The sequence below is a fragment of the Pogona vitticeps genome, chromosome 6 (assembly GCF_051106095.1).
Source record: "Pogona vitticeps strain Pit_001003342236 chromosome 6, PviZW2.1, whole genome shotgun sequence".
Lineage (NCBI taxonomy): Eukaryota > Metazoa > Chordata > Lepidosauria > Squamata > Agamidae > Pogona > Pogona vitticeps.
The window spans coordinates 82,951,446-82,967,657 of NC_135788.1; the positions used below are offsets into that span (position 1 = coordinate 82,951,446).

General features: G+C 41.2%; 1 protein-coding gene across 1 annotated transcript in view; it reads left to right on the forward strand.

Annotated features, from left to right (window-relative positions):
• Positions 1-5,715, forward strand: part of SPMIP9 (sperm microtubule inner protein 9) — a 30,734-nt gene extending 25,019 nt beyond the window's left edge. Inside the window, exons 5-8 of the mRNA XM_020807216.3 lie at positions 1,172-1,318; positions 1,496-1,625; positions 2,226-2,419; positions 5,393-5,715. Coding sequence (XP_020662875.3) covers positions 1,172-1,318; positions 1,496-1,625; positions 2,226-2,394 — 446 coding nt within the window. The 3' untranslated portion in view covers positions 2,395-2,419; positions 5,393-5,715. The remainder of the gene's footprint in view (positions 1-1,171; positions 1,319-1,495; positions 1,626-2,225; positions 2,420-5,392) is intronic.
• Positions 5,716-16,212: the final 10,497 nt, after the last annotated feature.

The window sequence follows — 16,212 nt, forward strand, 5'->3', positions numbered from 1 at the left end:
ACATGCTGACTATCTCCAAAATGAGATAGTTGCAGACAAAGTCAGACTGATTTACCAAAATGCAGATAGAGGCAAGCAGATAATATTTTCCCCTCTTGGTTGTTCTCCTTCTGATGACATGTTAAATGTATACAGTGGGGTCTTGACTTAAGAACGGCTTGAGTTAAGAACATTTTGACTTAAGAACCACTCTCATAAGAAAATATTGACTTGACTTACATACTTAGATTTGAGTTAAGAACTGAAAAAAACCCACGTGGGAGGCAGGGAAAGTGCAAAATTTGAACTTTCAGTTAACTGTTGGCCAGTGAAAAGGGTGCCTGTCTGCTTCCTTACTCCTCCCAGGGTTTAGAGAGTGGATTGGGAGTCTTCAGACTGCCTGGTACTGCCTGGACTGTATTTTCCCTGCCTTCCCTGAACCTTTCTTGACCTAAGAAAAAAAAGAAACAAAATATCCCCCTCTAGTGGTCGAAGGTGGAATAGCAGCTTCCCATTAGTTTCTATGGCCGGAAAAGAGCAGATACGGATCAAATGGTTTTCAGTGCATTCCTATGGGAAATGCAGATTTGACCTGAGAACTTTTTGACTTGAGAACCGCCTTCCAATACGGATTAAGTTCTCAAGTCAAGACCCCACTGTAGTCTGACTTGGACCTGAGAGATGGTTAGCTGCGACAGAAGAGGTATTCAACAGAACAATCATTTGACCAAAAACTGATGGTTTCTTTCTTCCCTTTCCCCCCCCAAAAAAGAGACAGGTTTCCTCCCTACTTCAAGGCTTTCTCCATAACAAATTCTTTTATTAAAGAAGAACCGACTTCCCCTTAAAGCTCTATGAGATGTTTGAAGAGGCTTTTGGAGAAATGTGAGCTCTTATTATGAATAAGCACCCTAAGATTGCCAAGTATATTGGCAGAGGAAGGTGGTTCTGCAGTGAATCTTCAGGAAGGAAGGGCTATGCCTGTCAATTGGAAGGACTGAGTCAAGCACTCTTGGCAACCAGTTATCCCCATGTGGATGAGCTCCAACCACTGACTGGCTTTTTCTGATCAGTTGAACAATGTTCTTTCTCATGTTAAAGCACAACAGACACAGTCCAAGCCAAAAAGCCAACGCCCAGCTTTTCAGCAGGTCCTCTTGCTTGTCTTGCTTATAGACTTGATTTTTTACAGGTAACACAGATGTGCCATGCATCAAGCAAGAACAGGGCCAGAACTGGAACAGTTATCAGCAATTCCTCTTGGAAAACCGGCGAGCTAATCAAGTACAAGTTCAAGAAATTAAGAGGCTGAATCTGGAAACGTCTGTATTTCCAAGAGGTCAGTTGAAATTAATTAAATAGATCCTAGGTCATTCTGAATCATCCATTACCTGTGTCACTAATACTGATAATGTCATTATTTCTAAAGCAGTGCAGAATAAAATGTATGAAACTCATAACAATGTATAAGTTGTGAAAGCTCCATCCAGTGGCTTGTTATTTGCTCTTTTCACAGATTTCATCAGGAGTACTGATGCAAGTACTTACCAAAGGGATTACAAATGCTGGCCCAGAATCCGGGGTGGATTTTGCCGAGCGAATCGGAATTTCTCGAATCTCCTCTTAGAAGATGGCTACTACAAAAAGTAAGAACTATTGGTGGTAAATACAGAGAGACTAGGCAATTTCGTTGTATGGTATACTGTGTATATACTTACAATGACAATAAATTATATTATTATACAATAAAGTTTGTGCTTCTATGCAAAGATTGCATTTTCCACATTCCAAATAATGAGTTGATGAGCAATGAGTTCCATGTTCTGTTAATGAAGGTATAAGTAAACTACATTGTGGCTGTAATTTTAAGAAGGGTAGCACATCTTTTTCAGTGTAACTATAACTTCTTTGTTACTTTGGGTACAACAGGGGTGTGGTCCCAATAAATTGTCTAGAACAGTGTTTCCAAAACTTGGGTCCTTAGATGTTCTGGAACATCTAGAAGCCTTCAGCACTAGCTGTGCTGCCCAGGATTAATGGGAGTTGTAATCCAAGAATATGTGAGGACCCAAGGTTGGAAATCACTGGCTTTGAAGGCCTATTGTGTGGTTCAAGAGCTGATTTGAGGGCCTCCCTTCCCCTGTGAGTGTGACTGTGTGGTGGTAAGGACAGAACTTCAGTTAGCATGAGCACTAAACCCACCTTTCCTAAACCTTACCTTTCCCTGTGCTTTCTCTTCCCACCAGCAATCCCTGGACATCAGAATACATGGACAACTATAACATTTTCTTGAGGAAGTTGCACTGGACCGCTCGCAATCCTGTCTCATCTTTTTGCTCAGCTGTACAGCCCATCCCCCATCTCTCCCATGGAATGCCCTCGCAGACGCCTATAGCCGTGAACACAGCACCTTAAAAATATGCAGCCATTTTTGATTATGGTAAGTGCTACATTTGGCCCCATAAAATTATAGGCTGCTAGCTAATTGTACAAAGCATTGGGAACATGATCTGAATGTTCACAATGGCCTTAACAAAGTAATTTAAGAAAAAGACAGATTTTTTTTAACTTTTACTTATCAGTTTATGAAGGGAGGAATAACTAATCAAACTTCTCTTTTGGTACAAATTTAAAATTTGAAACTATAGGACAGGCTTCATGGAAATGAAACGTCGCTCAGAGGCAATGTGCTACTGAACACTAGTTGTTGCCAGGGCAAGAGTCCGTATGGTTGATGGACTGAAAGATGGAAATAATAAGCTACGAGTAATGTAATTAAACTGTAATGAATTTTTCAAAAAATGGTAATATGAGTTTAAGGAATGTACATTTCAATAGTAACACAAGAAGTGGGTGAAAAGTTCCATTATTGGTGTGATGAGTAACACTTTCCAGTTAAAACTTACTTTTAAGGGGCATTTTTATGTAAATTGAAAGGAGCTTTTCCAGTTGGCTGTTCTCTAATAATTAGAGTCTAATTGAGCGGAAGGGTTTTTACCCCCAGAAAAGGAGTAGCCAAAAAGTGACAGGCAACTGAATAGGCCACATATGGCTGGAATCCTGTTATGCTGTTACCCCAAAGGGAAAACGTTTGGAGGCAAATTGCCTCAAATCAAGAACTCTCCATAGACATAGTATGTTCCATGTTTAGTTCTGCAATTCTGGCTGTAGTCACACCAGCAAAATGTTTCTGAGTTATTCCTCATAATTTTCTATCCTTTGTGGGGTTTTTCAAATTATGTAAGGCCATGATCAGTTCTTTTTGTTGCCCATCTGTGCTATCTCCACATCAAATCCCAGTCCACTGGGAGGCTACTACTATATTTGTTCTGTGTTTCATTGCTCAGTACAACCGACATGCTACTGAGTGTGTTCTCCAAAATCAATTAATTTCTTTTGGTGTGCAGTCCTACCTCCCTTACCCAGTATTGTTCGACTCCCTTAATTTTTTCTATTAATTTTCAAACAGGAATGTCAGTGGATTGATGTATGTCTGTCAAATATGGCACATCAGGCCCCCTACTGTCCTTTGACTGCCACTGCAGTGTGCCATGGGTTTTCCTCCACAGAGGGTAACGAAGCACAGAAATAGGAAGAAATGGCTCATATCAGTACATCGTCAGCAAGGTCGTTTTGCTGACACAGTGATGTACCCACACATTTTTTAAAAAGGGGGGAAGGGGGCAGAGAAAGGCACACGAAAAGGAAGAGGATATGTCCCATTCAAGTGGTGTAAACAAATGTACCACATCTAATTCACCACCAAAAGTGGAATGGTTAAAAAAATATGAACCACTATCACAGGATATATGCCACGTGACCACAATGTGCAACTCTACAGGAAGCAAAAGACAGAAGAAAAAAGGGGGCCATTTATCTTGTGTGACTGTGGCCCCAGCATATAATGGATAATGTCTATGCAGATTTCGCAACTTGAGGCAATTAGCCTTTGAAAGTTATGCCTTTTGCCTAACAGCTCAACAGGATTTCGGCCAATGAAGTACTTTTGAAGAAAAATAACAAATTACTTTCTGTAACAATAATGTAATAGGAATGGATTATTTTTGAACAGTAACATTTTCAAGCCTCATTTCTTGCCAGAGATATTTGGTTGGTCACAGTGGGAAAGGGGATGCTGTACTAGGTGGACTCTGGTCCCATCCAGTGGGGCCAGTGAACTCCTTTTGTATGGATTTGCTGAATAGCAATTTGACCACTATCGTTCCTGCCACATCAGTAGCATGCTTTTGATGCTGCAAAAAATTTTTTCCAAAGCAATTCAAGATACAACCTGGAAGCCACTGTTAAAATGGAAGACATCCAATCCTTTGGGCTTAAGTGTGGCTAAAATGTCTCTTTAGATCCCAGCCATAATATCTTTGAATTTAAGAGAGGTATAGCAAAGTCCTTCTTTCCTTAAAATTAAGGATGCCAAAGAACATCACATTAAATTCTATTCTTGTTGTATGCTACTAATTTGGTTCTAGGTTCACCTTAATCAAATACTCACCATGTAGCAAGAAATCAAACCATTATTCTCTCAACCTGAGTGCCCTATCCAAATCCATAATGAGACTGGGGAGCAGGGGACTTATGACAGTGACCTACCTCATAGGGCTGTTATACTGATTGCAGTGATATTGCAGTTCTCTTAAGAAAAACGCATAAATTACTTACTATTTTCAAGTGCTTTGAACACTGACTGTATTCTATTAATATCAAATGTCGTAATTGGTCATCATGTCTGTCCTTGAATGCATTGAACTTATTTCTGTCTGCTTAAAGCAAAAAATGGGAAAGTTTTTTTTATATATAAAAAAAGCTCATATTCGTCCTGACCTCCACTTCTGCACTTAAGGGCATAAACCAACAGAAGGTTCTTCTACAGTGCCCCCTGAAATTGCTGGCTTTGTGGTCCTATATTTCCCAGTTCCTTCTCTGAGACTTGGAGAGAACAGCCCCCTCATTAGTAAGGTATGAGTGTCTCCTAGCAGGAAGTTTGAAAGCACTGTTATATCCTGTGAGGCCTCAGCAGAGTGCAGATCCAAAGACAGAGGAAAGGGAGGAATCATCAGCTAAATAAATCAGAAGAAGACACTTCTACCTCTACTAAAGGTTGGCATTTTATTCTCTTAAATGTGAGTATATGTCAGGTAGTATAGCATGCAGAGCCTTTGATGTTTGAGCATTTAAGCCTTCCTGGCTCAAATATCAGTTTAGACCACATCCTTAGTTCTTCTTACCTGCTCTCTTTAGCATTTTGTGAATTTGACTGATCCCATTTTAAATCCATCACATCTTGGGCCTCCGGATTCTATACATTATTTCTCTACCATAGAAGCTGTTATTGTAGCAGCTGAAAATATCAGTTACTAAATAAATCTCTGCATTTTCTTTTCTTTTCTGTTTCTAGTTCTGCAAGCAAAATAGGATTTCAGTCATGGAAATATTGATATGATGCCATGGAAGCCTGAACACTGCACACAACAGACTATTGTTTATATTAAGCTTATTTATACTTGTGTATGTACCATAGCTAGATTTTGAGTACTGTATATCTATTTTCTAGAGCTAAAGCAGAGCCCCGGTTTGAAATGTATGTGGAAATTGACAGTGGTCATGTATCTTAGAATGAGTAATCCAGACATAGAATTATTCAAGTTGCTCTACCTTTTAAATAAAAATATGCTAATTTAAAAAAAATGAGCATGTGCTATTAAACTTTTTTTAGCACAAGACTTTCTCTGCAATTCAATACTATTTCATGGCATATATGGTCTGAAATTCAGCATGCTTCTTTGTTAGAGTGTGAACACGTGGAAATGACTCACTCAGACACGATCAGCTTCTTCCAGCGCCAGACGTGTATTTACAGGATATTTACAAATATACAGAGTGACAGCATGACACCATGAAATCATCAGAAGAGTAGGAATACATCTTTTGTACACAGTCCACATATATACACATGCATCTGGCTGTGTCCAATCAGCACAGATGTATCATCTTTGAGCCAGCCCTCCTGAGTCACAGTGACTCAGCATTTTGACACACCTGAATATCATGGCTGCTCATTAATACATTTGTTCTGCTCAGGTCTGTAAATTTTTATACTCTGACATTCTTGGGGCTCTGTGAACCTTACATGTCATTTTATCCAAATCTATATCACAAATGGACTGTGGCAGGAAGGACTCCAATTTTATACAAATGTTGAATCTGCTCCAAGTTTTAGTTTGAACTTTACTGGGACCATCCAAAGTTCTGAACTCTGTGCCCCAAATAGGTTCACCACCTTGGATAGCAACCTTAAAGTTTAGACTAAAATCTGGAGTGGAGTCACCACCCTCCATTGGAATGGGACATCCTGCCCCACAAGCTTTACTGTGTAATTCTGAGGGAATCTATCAGGGCCATATTAAAAAATTCAGGAGAGCAAGATATTAATGACTGAGAATGCCTTAGCAAACCAGAGAAGAAGAAAGGAAGAAGCAAATAAGAGGCGGGCATACTCAGAACTTCAAGCACTCATGGAGGTTGAGAGGAATGGGTGGGTGCTTGGTAAGCTAAAGAAAAAAGTGGTGGCAGCGGACTGCTCACCCATTAAAAAAAAAATTCGGCATTTATGAGGAGTCACCCAGCATGTCACATTTGCATTGGAAGCCAGAGAAGAGTGTATGCTTCCAATCAACTAGCTATCCCCCCACCCCCTGCCAGCTCTGGTCAGAATATTCCAGAATAATGACCCATTTTCTATCTAGAGATGAGGTAGCCTCTTATCTTGGGCAGTCAGTGAGCTCCTGTCTTACTTCACCACAAGAACAAATTCATTATACAGTATATGGTATTGAGGCAGCTAAGCAAGTAAGGAAAAAGAAACCTGTTTTTTGGAACTGGTGAGAAATGTGCAGACCACACCTCCATACAAAGGAAGAAAAGCCTTGATTGAAGAAAAATAATAATAGTAAGGTCAGGAACAAAGAACAGCTAGTGAGACAATATGTAGCATATCTCACTCTTCTTCCAATATTTTAAAGCCAGCATACCCAGCAATGCTCTGCCTCTCCTTACAACCATCCTGTTGAAGGAAGCCATGTTGAGAGAGAGAGAGAGAGAGAGAGAGAGAGAGAGTTACAGGTGCATGTTGACCCAGTGGTTTTCATTGCTCAGAGGGGACTCCGACCGGAACCGCCCAAATCCTGGTGCAAGACAGGTTAGCTAATTTTGAAATAATAAGGAATTTTTCTACCTACACTCGAATCTTTTGAGATGCACTACTCACCTGCCTACAGCATCTTTGGTTGGCTTGCAGGTGGGCCAGGGATCTAGGATGACAAAAGAATGAAGGAACAAATGCTGCATTTATTAGATTTTGCTGGAGAACAGGCAGAAATAGTTGTCCAGTTTAATTCTTCGATCAAGTGCCATGCATATATATATATATATAGGTTGTTTCCCCTTCCTTGTCTTCTGGACTAGGAGATGAAGCTAAGAAGCTGTCAGTTACAAGGAGATTATTTCAGATATCTTTGTCAGGCTGGATACACTGAAAGGCCTCCTGTTTTGTGGATCTCAAAGACTCACAAAGATCTGTGTAATATATAACAAGGTTCCCAATGTAATATTAATCATTTTAAGGGCTGTTGTAAATTCTGCACATTCATCTGCACAGCACGATAGATGCTACTGAAATGTAAGTGCTACTCAGTTCATTGCGCTTATTCCTAGGTGAGTGAGTGTAGCATTGTAACCTGTCTTGCCCCAAATGGTTGCACCTCATGCCTGACAGAGTGTGTGACCCACAATCCCTTGCATGCTGCCCGGGAAGCTGCAAAGTACGCCTCTTGTATTGCATGGGGTATTTACCGGCATCCTTGAAAATATGACTAATGGGCTATGGTGAATCCTTATAAAATCAATGGGGAGAAAACCTGAGAAGTCAAGCTGGTTCCTCATAGGTGAGGACATGGATTGAGCTACATACAGTAGCAGAACCTGAAACCTAATGGAACTTAGCAAGGTTATGGCACCACCTTTAGGTCAGGAGGTAGAGCTGTGGTGAAGTCTGAAAAATATATGGGCAACACGAAAAGCAAAAGCTTTCAAGGCTAAGACAAAACAGTCTCCCTCCTTGATTCTGTCTGATTAAGTCAAGTGTAAGTCTTTTTGATGGAGAGGCCAAGAAAGCTACAGCCTTTGCTGCTGAGTTCCATGAATGGCCCTCGAGTTACCCAAGTCAGCAACTGGAGCACCAAGATCTAATAAGCTGCCCCACAAAGTGCCACGTCCCATCCACTCCCACTGCCATCTCTGGAGGCAGCAGTTGACACTTATTGACAAAGGATCAACGAGGGAGAGAAATAAGGTGTTCACTTCCTTCCTTTTCCAAGTGAATCTGCAAAAAGACGACTCCTTGATGAGTGTGGTATACTATTTACCACCTAATAGTATCAGATTTGCTTACCGTATATTTTCCCAGAGCTTGGACAAATATTGTTCTCACAGGTGTAACCTGCAATTTGTAATCTAAAAGGGACTTTTTCAAGGTCTGCTTGCCAATTCCTTGAAATCTCTCTGCTCCTTTGTTCCTGAAGGTGGTGCTATTCAGGAGTAGATCCTGTAGCACAAAGTGATATATGTAAGAGAGAGAGATTTAAGAAAGGAAGATTAGACAGTAAATAACCTACTTCGTGTAGCTCTTGGAGATTTTCCCCTACATCTCACTCATCAGCTCCGCAGTTGATATCATCTGGGAAGAGAAACCTCCGCTTCAAAAGGCAGATCTTGTATTTCCAACAGTACTAATGTGCTTTCTTGGCTGCCTCTAATAAGCAGCCACTTTGGTAGTGCATAAAAATAACACCCTTCCAGGCAAAATTTAGTCGCTAGAACAGATATTCCTGACTAGTATTCCCATGTTTTTAAATTTGGGCAAATAGCTGCAAAAGAGGAGATGGAACAGAACCCAGAGAACGGCATGGGGAAAAGGCAGGTTAACCCTTTCCCCCCATGCAGTTCTCCTAATAAAAATATCCTCCTGCCTGGAGCTGATATTTTCCCAAACAGAGAAAAAACAAGTGTGCTGGCCTGGGGTCATGCAAAGTTTCCTCAGCATGGCAAACAGCAACTTTGGTGGGTGGGAGAAGAGAAGAGACAGTTGTCATTGGGGAAATCTTAGGTGGGTAAAGGCTTAAATCAATCTCTCTGGTGCCATGGCGCCAGTTCAGGTTGAACCACCTTTCAGTTGTTATGCACCAAAATAGTATTAATGCACCAAGCAAAAGTTTCATTTTCGGAATAAACTGCATAGAACAAACAAGTAGCAAAACAATGTGTCCTCGAAGGCTTTCACAGCTGGGATCTGATGGTTGATGTGGGTTTTTCGGGCTCTTTGGCCGTGTTCTGAAAGTTGTTCTTCCTGACATTTTGCCAGTCTCTGTGGCCAGCATCTTCAGAGGACTGGACAGAGTTCTTACTCTAGTCCTCTGAAGATGCCGGCCACAGAGACTGGTGAAACATCAGGAAGAAAAACATTCAGAACACGGCCAAAGAGCCCGAAAAACCCACAACAACCATCAAGTAGCAAAAGAGTTGCTGCTCTGACTTATGGCTCATGAAGAGCTTATGACATCTGCTTGAGGACTGGTACTCTGAGTGCTTGGCCCTGTCGCCAAGTGTGTGATCTCACTGTAGTATGATACGCACATTTGTTGTTATGTGCAACCAAGTCAGAACCCACATACAGCAACCTCAATAGAGCTTTCAAGGTAAGTGAGATATTTAAGGAATAGTTGCATCAGCTTCACATGCCCCAGTGAATTTCCATGGCTGAGTGGAGATTTGAACCCAGGCCTCCTGAGTCCTAGTCTGTCACTCTGTCTGCTACACGAGACTGGATATCCAATACACATCTAGGCATAAGCTAAAAGTACAGATGAGAAGTATTGTAGTCCCTAGAAGCTATTGATTGATTGATTGATTGATTGATTGATTGATTGATTGATTGATTGATTCATTCATTCATTCATTCATTCATTTGTCTGCTCTACTGTGGCATACTCTCACTAAGTGGTTTGCTGAACAATGAAATAATTAAATGCAAGCACACACAAATGTACAGAATAACAGTTAGCCACACTAAGAAATTTAAGTTGAGTTTGATGTTTCTGAATATTCTCAACACACTTAGCTGTCTATGAAAGCCTCAAAGGTTTGAACATGTAAATTTGTACTGACACCAAAAGTCGAAAGTTCAAGCTAACCAGCAAGAAAAGAGTTCCATAAAGCAGAAAATGCTCCAAGATTTTGAGTCTTATTCACATTGTTTTCCATTAATAATATGACAATATGACAATGCAAATCAGCCTGGAATCCCCCCCGCCCTAAAACCTTTCCCTCTGCCTCTGGGACTTCTACTTTTTTAAAAGAATCAAATACATCCACAATACTTCAGGCAGTGTAATCATTGGAGCTGATGCAAGAAGTAGTTTGCCCAGCTTCTTTGTTTAAGATGAGGAGAAAAGAACCAAAAGGGATCTCATGTGGGTATCAATTCCTCTCAGCTGAGCACCCCTATGTCTTCATATTGTTCATTCTTTGTAAGGGCTTCATACCACAATGAGGCACAATGGCAGCTGGAACTGAAGGGGGGGGGGAAGTAAATAAGGAGGAAATTAGTAGAAAGGAAGTAATGGGCAGCCGGCCTTTGTTTCTAGTTTGCTAAGGCAGGTGTATGATGGCTCCTGCAAATCTGGACGGGGTTTAAGGCAATCCTGTCATTTTAGAGGTTGCATTTTGCACCCTCTAAAGCAGCCTTGAAAGCATCCCACCATGATGTGCATTGCAGTAATTCTTTTTATTAATAGCTAGATACCTGATGGACATCTCAGTGGTTTAGATATCTGGCTGTAGAGTCAGAGGCTGGGAGTTTGATTCTTGACTGTGCCTCCTTGACAGACTCAATAATCCATAGGTTCCCTTCCAGCAAGAGTTGAAAGAAATCTCTCTCTCTCTCTCTCTCTCTCTCTCTCTCTCTGTGTGTGTGTGTGTGTGTGAGAGAGAGAGAGAGAGAGAGAGAGAGAAATGATTAACTTTAAAAAATTGGTTTTTTTAAATTTAAGTCTTCAAAAAAATCTATTTTTTAAAACTTAAGTTGTGATTTAAATCTATCTAACTTAAATCAAATTCACCCTGCTTCTAGCTCTGCAGTTCTAAGATTCTTATTTATTTTTCTTTATTTATTTTATTTGTACCCCGCCCATCTGGTCCTACAACCACTCTAGGCGGCTTCCAATACTAAGACTGATAAAGCTACATATGGCTTGGGATATGCACAATCTTTTTAAAATTCTAAAAGCAGCGTGATATATGTAGACCAGGGAGTCTTGTCCCCATGACAGTTCCATCATGCCAATGGAAAACATTCATGTGCCCATTCGTACACATGGATTCCTACAAGCTACAGAGGAGAACACAGGTTTATTGAAAGAGAGAGAGAGAGAACAATAAGCACATAGAAAATGTTTGGCACACTCACAGTACCTTTGGCTCTGCATCTCCCAACCTGTTGTCCTTCAAAAATTTAGACTACAACTGTCAATAGTTTGCATGACCCAGTTTGCATGACCTGTGATAAGTGGGAGTCAGTCCAAAACATCCGGAATACCCCAAGCTGGGGAAAGCTCCTTAGAACCATAGCTCTGATCCAAATTTCACATAGCTTACAACTGTGTTGGATTCTGAGAGTGGTGCAATGGATACAGTGATGGACAAGGACACTGGAGAACAGGGTTCAAATCCCAGCTCAGCCGTGGAAACTCATTAAGGCAATGGAATTGGTACTCCTTAAATATCTCTCTTACCTTGAAATCTCTATTATGGTTGCTATAAGCCAGTTCTGGCTTGATGGCACAGAACACACACACACCCATTTTTAGGAAAGCAAAATGATATTGAAATATCTGATCCATTTTGGATCTGTCATGTCATATTCGTTTGGCTGTGAGTCACCTCACAAGAAAAAGAAAGAGAAATACCAGAATGCAACCATGCAAGGCTGCTTGTTCTTCCATGTGGTGGAGTTCTTGATTCAACCAGAAGCCACCTCCACATTCACATGATTTGGCACAACTGAATGATGCCATATGGCAAGCCGCTGAATCACAGGCAGTCTCCAGGCCTTGAATGAGACAAGAAAGACTTTGTCTTACAGAAAGCGGATGAGACTGGTACAATGTACAGCTTAAGAGAAAGAGCTGCAAGCCAGGAAGTCCTTGGTTCAAACACCACAAAAACACAGGGTAGTTTCAGCAACTTTAATCAGATGGAAGCAAGGAGATCTGCAATTTTGTGAGAATCTTGTGAGGGTAAAGCAGAGAGAGCCAAGGTAAAATCTGGTAGGGAAGGGACAGAGTTTGATGAAACCAGAAGCTTTCTGTCTTTTCATATTCCAATGCTGGATTGCTTATGAGTAAATACCTGCCTGGTTGGCAATCCTAGTACAGTCCCTCAATGTCAGTAGTTCTCATTGCACAGGGATACCTGTATATCCTTCAACAACTGTTGATATGATTCCTGAAATAATTTATGACAGCCTTCTCCAGTGTGGTGCTCTCCACACCTAAAACTCCTACAATATGAAAAACACACACGCATCCAGAGCATGCCAAGTGGAGAAGAACATGCAGTGAAGACGTGGTTCTGATGTTATTGGAGTGATGAGCCAATGCTGGGATTTGGTCTGAACTTTGAAGAAGGTATCCAAGGGGCTGAATCCTATTGCCAAAACAAGTTCAGCACCTTGGAGGAGTCAACCTAATGTTGAAATTAAAACCCGGAGCTGATTCCCCATCCCACTGACACAGGAGCCACCAACCTCCACTAAACTGCTGCACAAGAAACACTTTTGTGCACCTGTGAAAAAGAGATCTCGTCCTCCTCTTTTTTTCTTCCCTCTTCCAGTTGCACACAATCCCTTGGGAAGAGTAATAACAAAATAACAACTTCTGATCTAGCCTTCCTATTTTTCCTTTACAGCTGTCCTTCCTCCCCTTCATTTAGTTCAACATCACAAATAAACCTACATATCAGACAACCACCTAAACCTTTTTTTAAAATGAACCATAGACCAGTTATTTTATATATATATAAAAAAGATGTTTATGCTTGGAGGGAGGGGAAACTAACCTCTCAACATCACAGTCTTCCCCTCCCCCTCCTTCCCATTGTCCCCATCACTTCCCTGCCTGGTCCTGCTGCCTCCTCCTCCTCCTCCATCATTGTTCTGGCTGCAGATGGGCAATCCGGAGCCGTGCGGTGCTGGATTACCCATTGCAGCCCAACAGCCTGCCCCACCTCCCATTGCCCTTGTCGCCTCCCTGCCTGGTCCTGCCTCCTCCTCCTCCTCTTCTCCTTCCTCCTCCTCCGCTGCCACCCCTGCCATCTTGAGAGCCAGCAGCCGAGCTTCCCTTCCAGGAACTGGGCTGGCTGTCCTTGCGCACGCTCCTGCCTCTCAGCCGATAGGCCAGGGCATGCACAGAGACAGCACGTCCATCTCCTGGAAGGGAAACTAGGCCTCTTATCTCTGAAAACGGTGGTGAAGGAGAAAGAGGAGGAGGTGGCAGGACTAGCTAAGGAGGCGATGAGGCAGTGGGAAGGGGGTTCGGGGCAGGCTGTGGGAGTGGGGAAAACAAACCAGGAAGTTTGTTAAACTGTATAAAATGTTATTGGTTCAGATCGGTTTAGGTTCATCAATTTTTATGAAGCTGAACCGAACTCAAATAAAAAAAAAATTTAATTGAACATCCTTGTTTGGTTTTCAGTTCGTGCCCATCTCTACTACATATTATTCTTTTCTTCTCCCAGATAGATATAATCTTCTTGTTTTGCTTGCCTTCAGCAAATGGTTGTCTCAGAGCGAAACACATAACCATTGTTGTCTTTTGCTTCAAAGGCTGAGAGAATCTAGAGCCTGTGATGGACATTTTAAACAAAACTCACTTCATATTTTTGATCTAAGATATTGATCGTAAGCTGCAACAAGAGGCTTGCTTGTTAATGCATTTTGCATGTGACAATTGGATCATCACTAAGTGCTAGTCACTTATTAGGCAATCCTCTGGTCCACCTTACCCTCACCTCACACAGTGTTAGTGTCAGCATGAACATTCTGGACCAATGCTGACTGATTGGGCATAGCCAGTTAAATCGCCCTGCAATGCCCTCCAATACTACGTTGGAGGTACTGTAGGGAAACAAAATAATTGTTATGGTTAAGGTTATTGGGGCTAAAATGTAATTTCTGAATGGGATTTGTAGTCATGGAACTGTGGAGAACGAATCCATATTGGTCTGTGTTAGAACAACTATTGTAGATGCTTCGAGAAGCTGTTTTCTCTTAGAGCTAGTTGGAATTTTCCATGTAGCAGGCTTGGCCAGAGACGATAAGAGTCAAGACACAACATCAGGAAGATGGTCAACAACACCTGCACAACCCATGAGAAAAGGAGGTGGAGTGTGGAGAGACAGCCCTTCGCCTGATTGGTTTATGTCACAGGAGAATGAAGAAGAAGGGTGGTTCTAGCATGGAAGAAAAATGGAGAATGGAGACAGAGAGAAGACTTTGATTTTTTACTTGGATTTTTGGACTGATTTTGAGGATGGACTTTTGAGTTCCTTTTGCTATTTTTTTAGTATTATGCTAGGATGTAGTTCAGAGCAAAGATAGAGAAAGGGGGGGGCTATGCCTTGCCTGCCTTTCAAGCTATTTTTAGAGTTTGTTATTTTATTTTTACAGCTGGAATTTGCTATAGTTCTAACTGCTTTGATTTATGGAAATGTACTTGAATGCTATGCATTGCAACAAACTGAATACTTTATTTTCTAATAAAATAATAATTCTTAAAATCATATGTTTGGTCTCTTGAGCAGCAAACCTGCATAATTATTTTTAGGCCACAAATACGCTACTTGAGTCCATTAATTGCCTGAGTTTTGTTCGTCTTGGCAGACTCCAAAACTCATGATTTTTATCTTTGTTTTTCTCTCAGTTAATTGCTAATTTGAACAGACTTGGGAAAAGGAGCAAGTGGGACTGCCTGGCTGAGTACCGGACTCAGCTCAGCTGATTTAGGAGTACGCTTGCCCCTGGAACCTCTCTGTTCAAGCCACAGGAATCTCTTAGGAGAGCTATGTGCTGACAATAATGACTCCCAAACATCCACTGATTAGGATCAATCTATCTATCTATCTATCTATCTATCTATCTATCTATCTATCTATCTATCTATCTATCTATCTATCTATCTATCTATCTATCTATCTATCTATCTATCTATCTATCTATCTATCTATCTATCTATCTATCTGTCTGTCTGTCTGTCTGTCTGTCTGTCTGTCTGTCTGTCTGTATCTGTCTGTCTGTCTGTCTGTCTATTTATTTATTTAACAGGATATTAGGCAAGCATCAGTAATTGCATGAGATGCAGATGCAGGATTTGCATCATTGTCTACACACAGGTGAATTGTTTACTCATTCAATGAAAAAGCAATGAAACAGGGCATTTCCAACAGCATCTTATAAGGGCTCTGCTTTTTCCTACAATCTGTGTATAGCTGCCGCAGAATTCAGCTAAACCATGAACCAGCTCTGTTTTTAGCAAAGTGTCATTATCTCAGTGCATATTAATTTTCAGTACAACCATTTTAAGTCAGACTATTTTAAGACTCCAGAATAGGACATAATCAGCTTCAGTTTCATAAAGAACATTGTGATTTAATTTTACTGATTTGCAAAAGCAAATGTCAAAGCTGCTACAGACGACCGAGTTGCCCAGATACGCAGCACAATTTTATCCAGGTCTGATGGATAGAACTTCTGCTATGTTCACTGTGGCTTGCTCCTACCTAAAAGGGTGCTTGGTGTTAGGCTGCCCAAACAGACATTCAGGCAGGCAATATATAGTGCATTGTGTTTAAAATCCTCAAAAGGCTTCTATAGCTTTCAGTTTGAACATTGCCAGATCCTGCCACCTTAATTATCATTATCATGTGACATCAAGTCAATTTGGAAGGAAGGAAGGAAGGAAGGAAGGAAGGAAGGAAGGAAGGAAGGAAGGAAGGAAGGAAGGAAGGAAGGAAGGAAGGAAGGAAGGAAGGAAAGATGTGCCATCAAGTCAATTTTGACTTATGGGACCCTTTTCAGGCATTTCCAGGTAGAGAACACTCAGAAGTGAT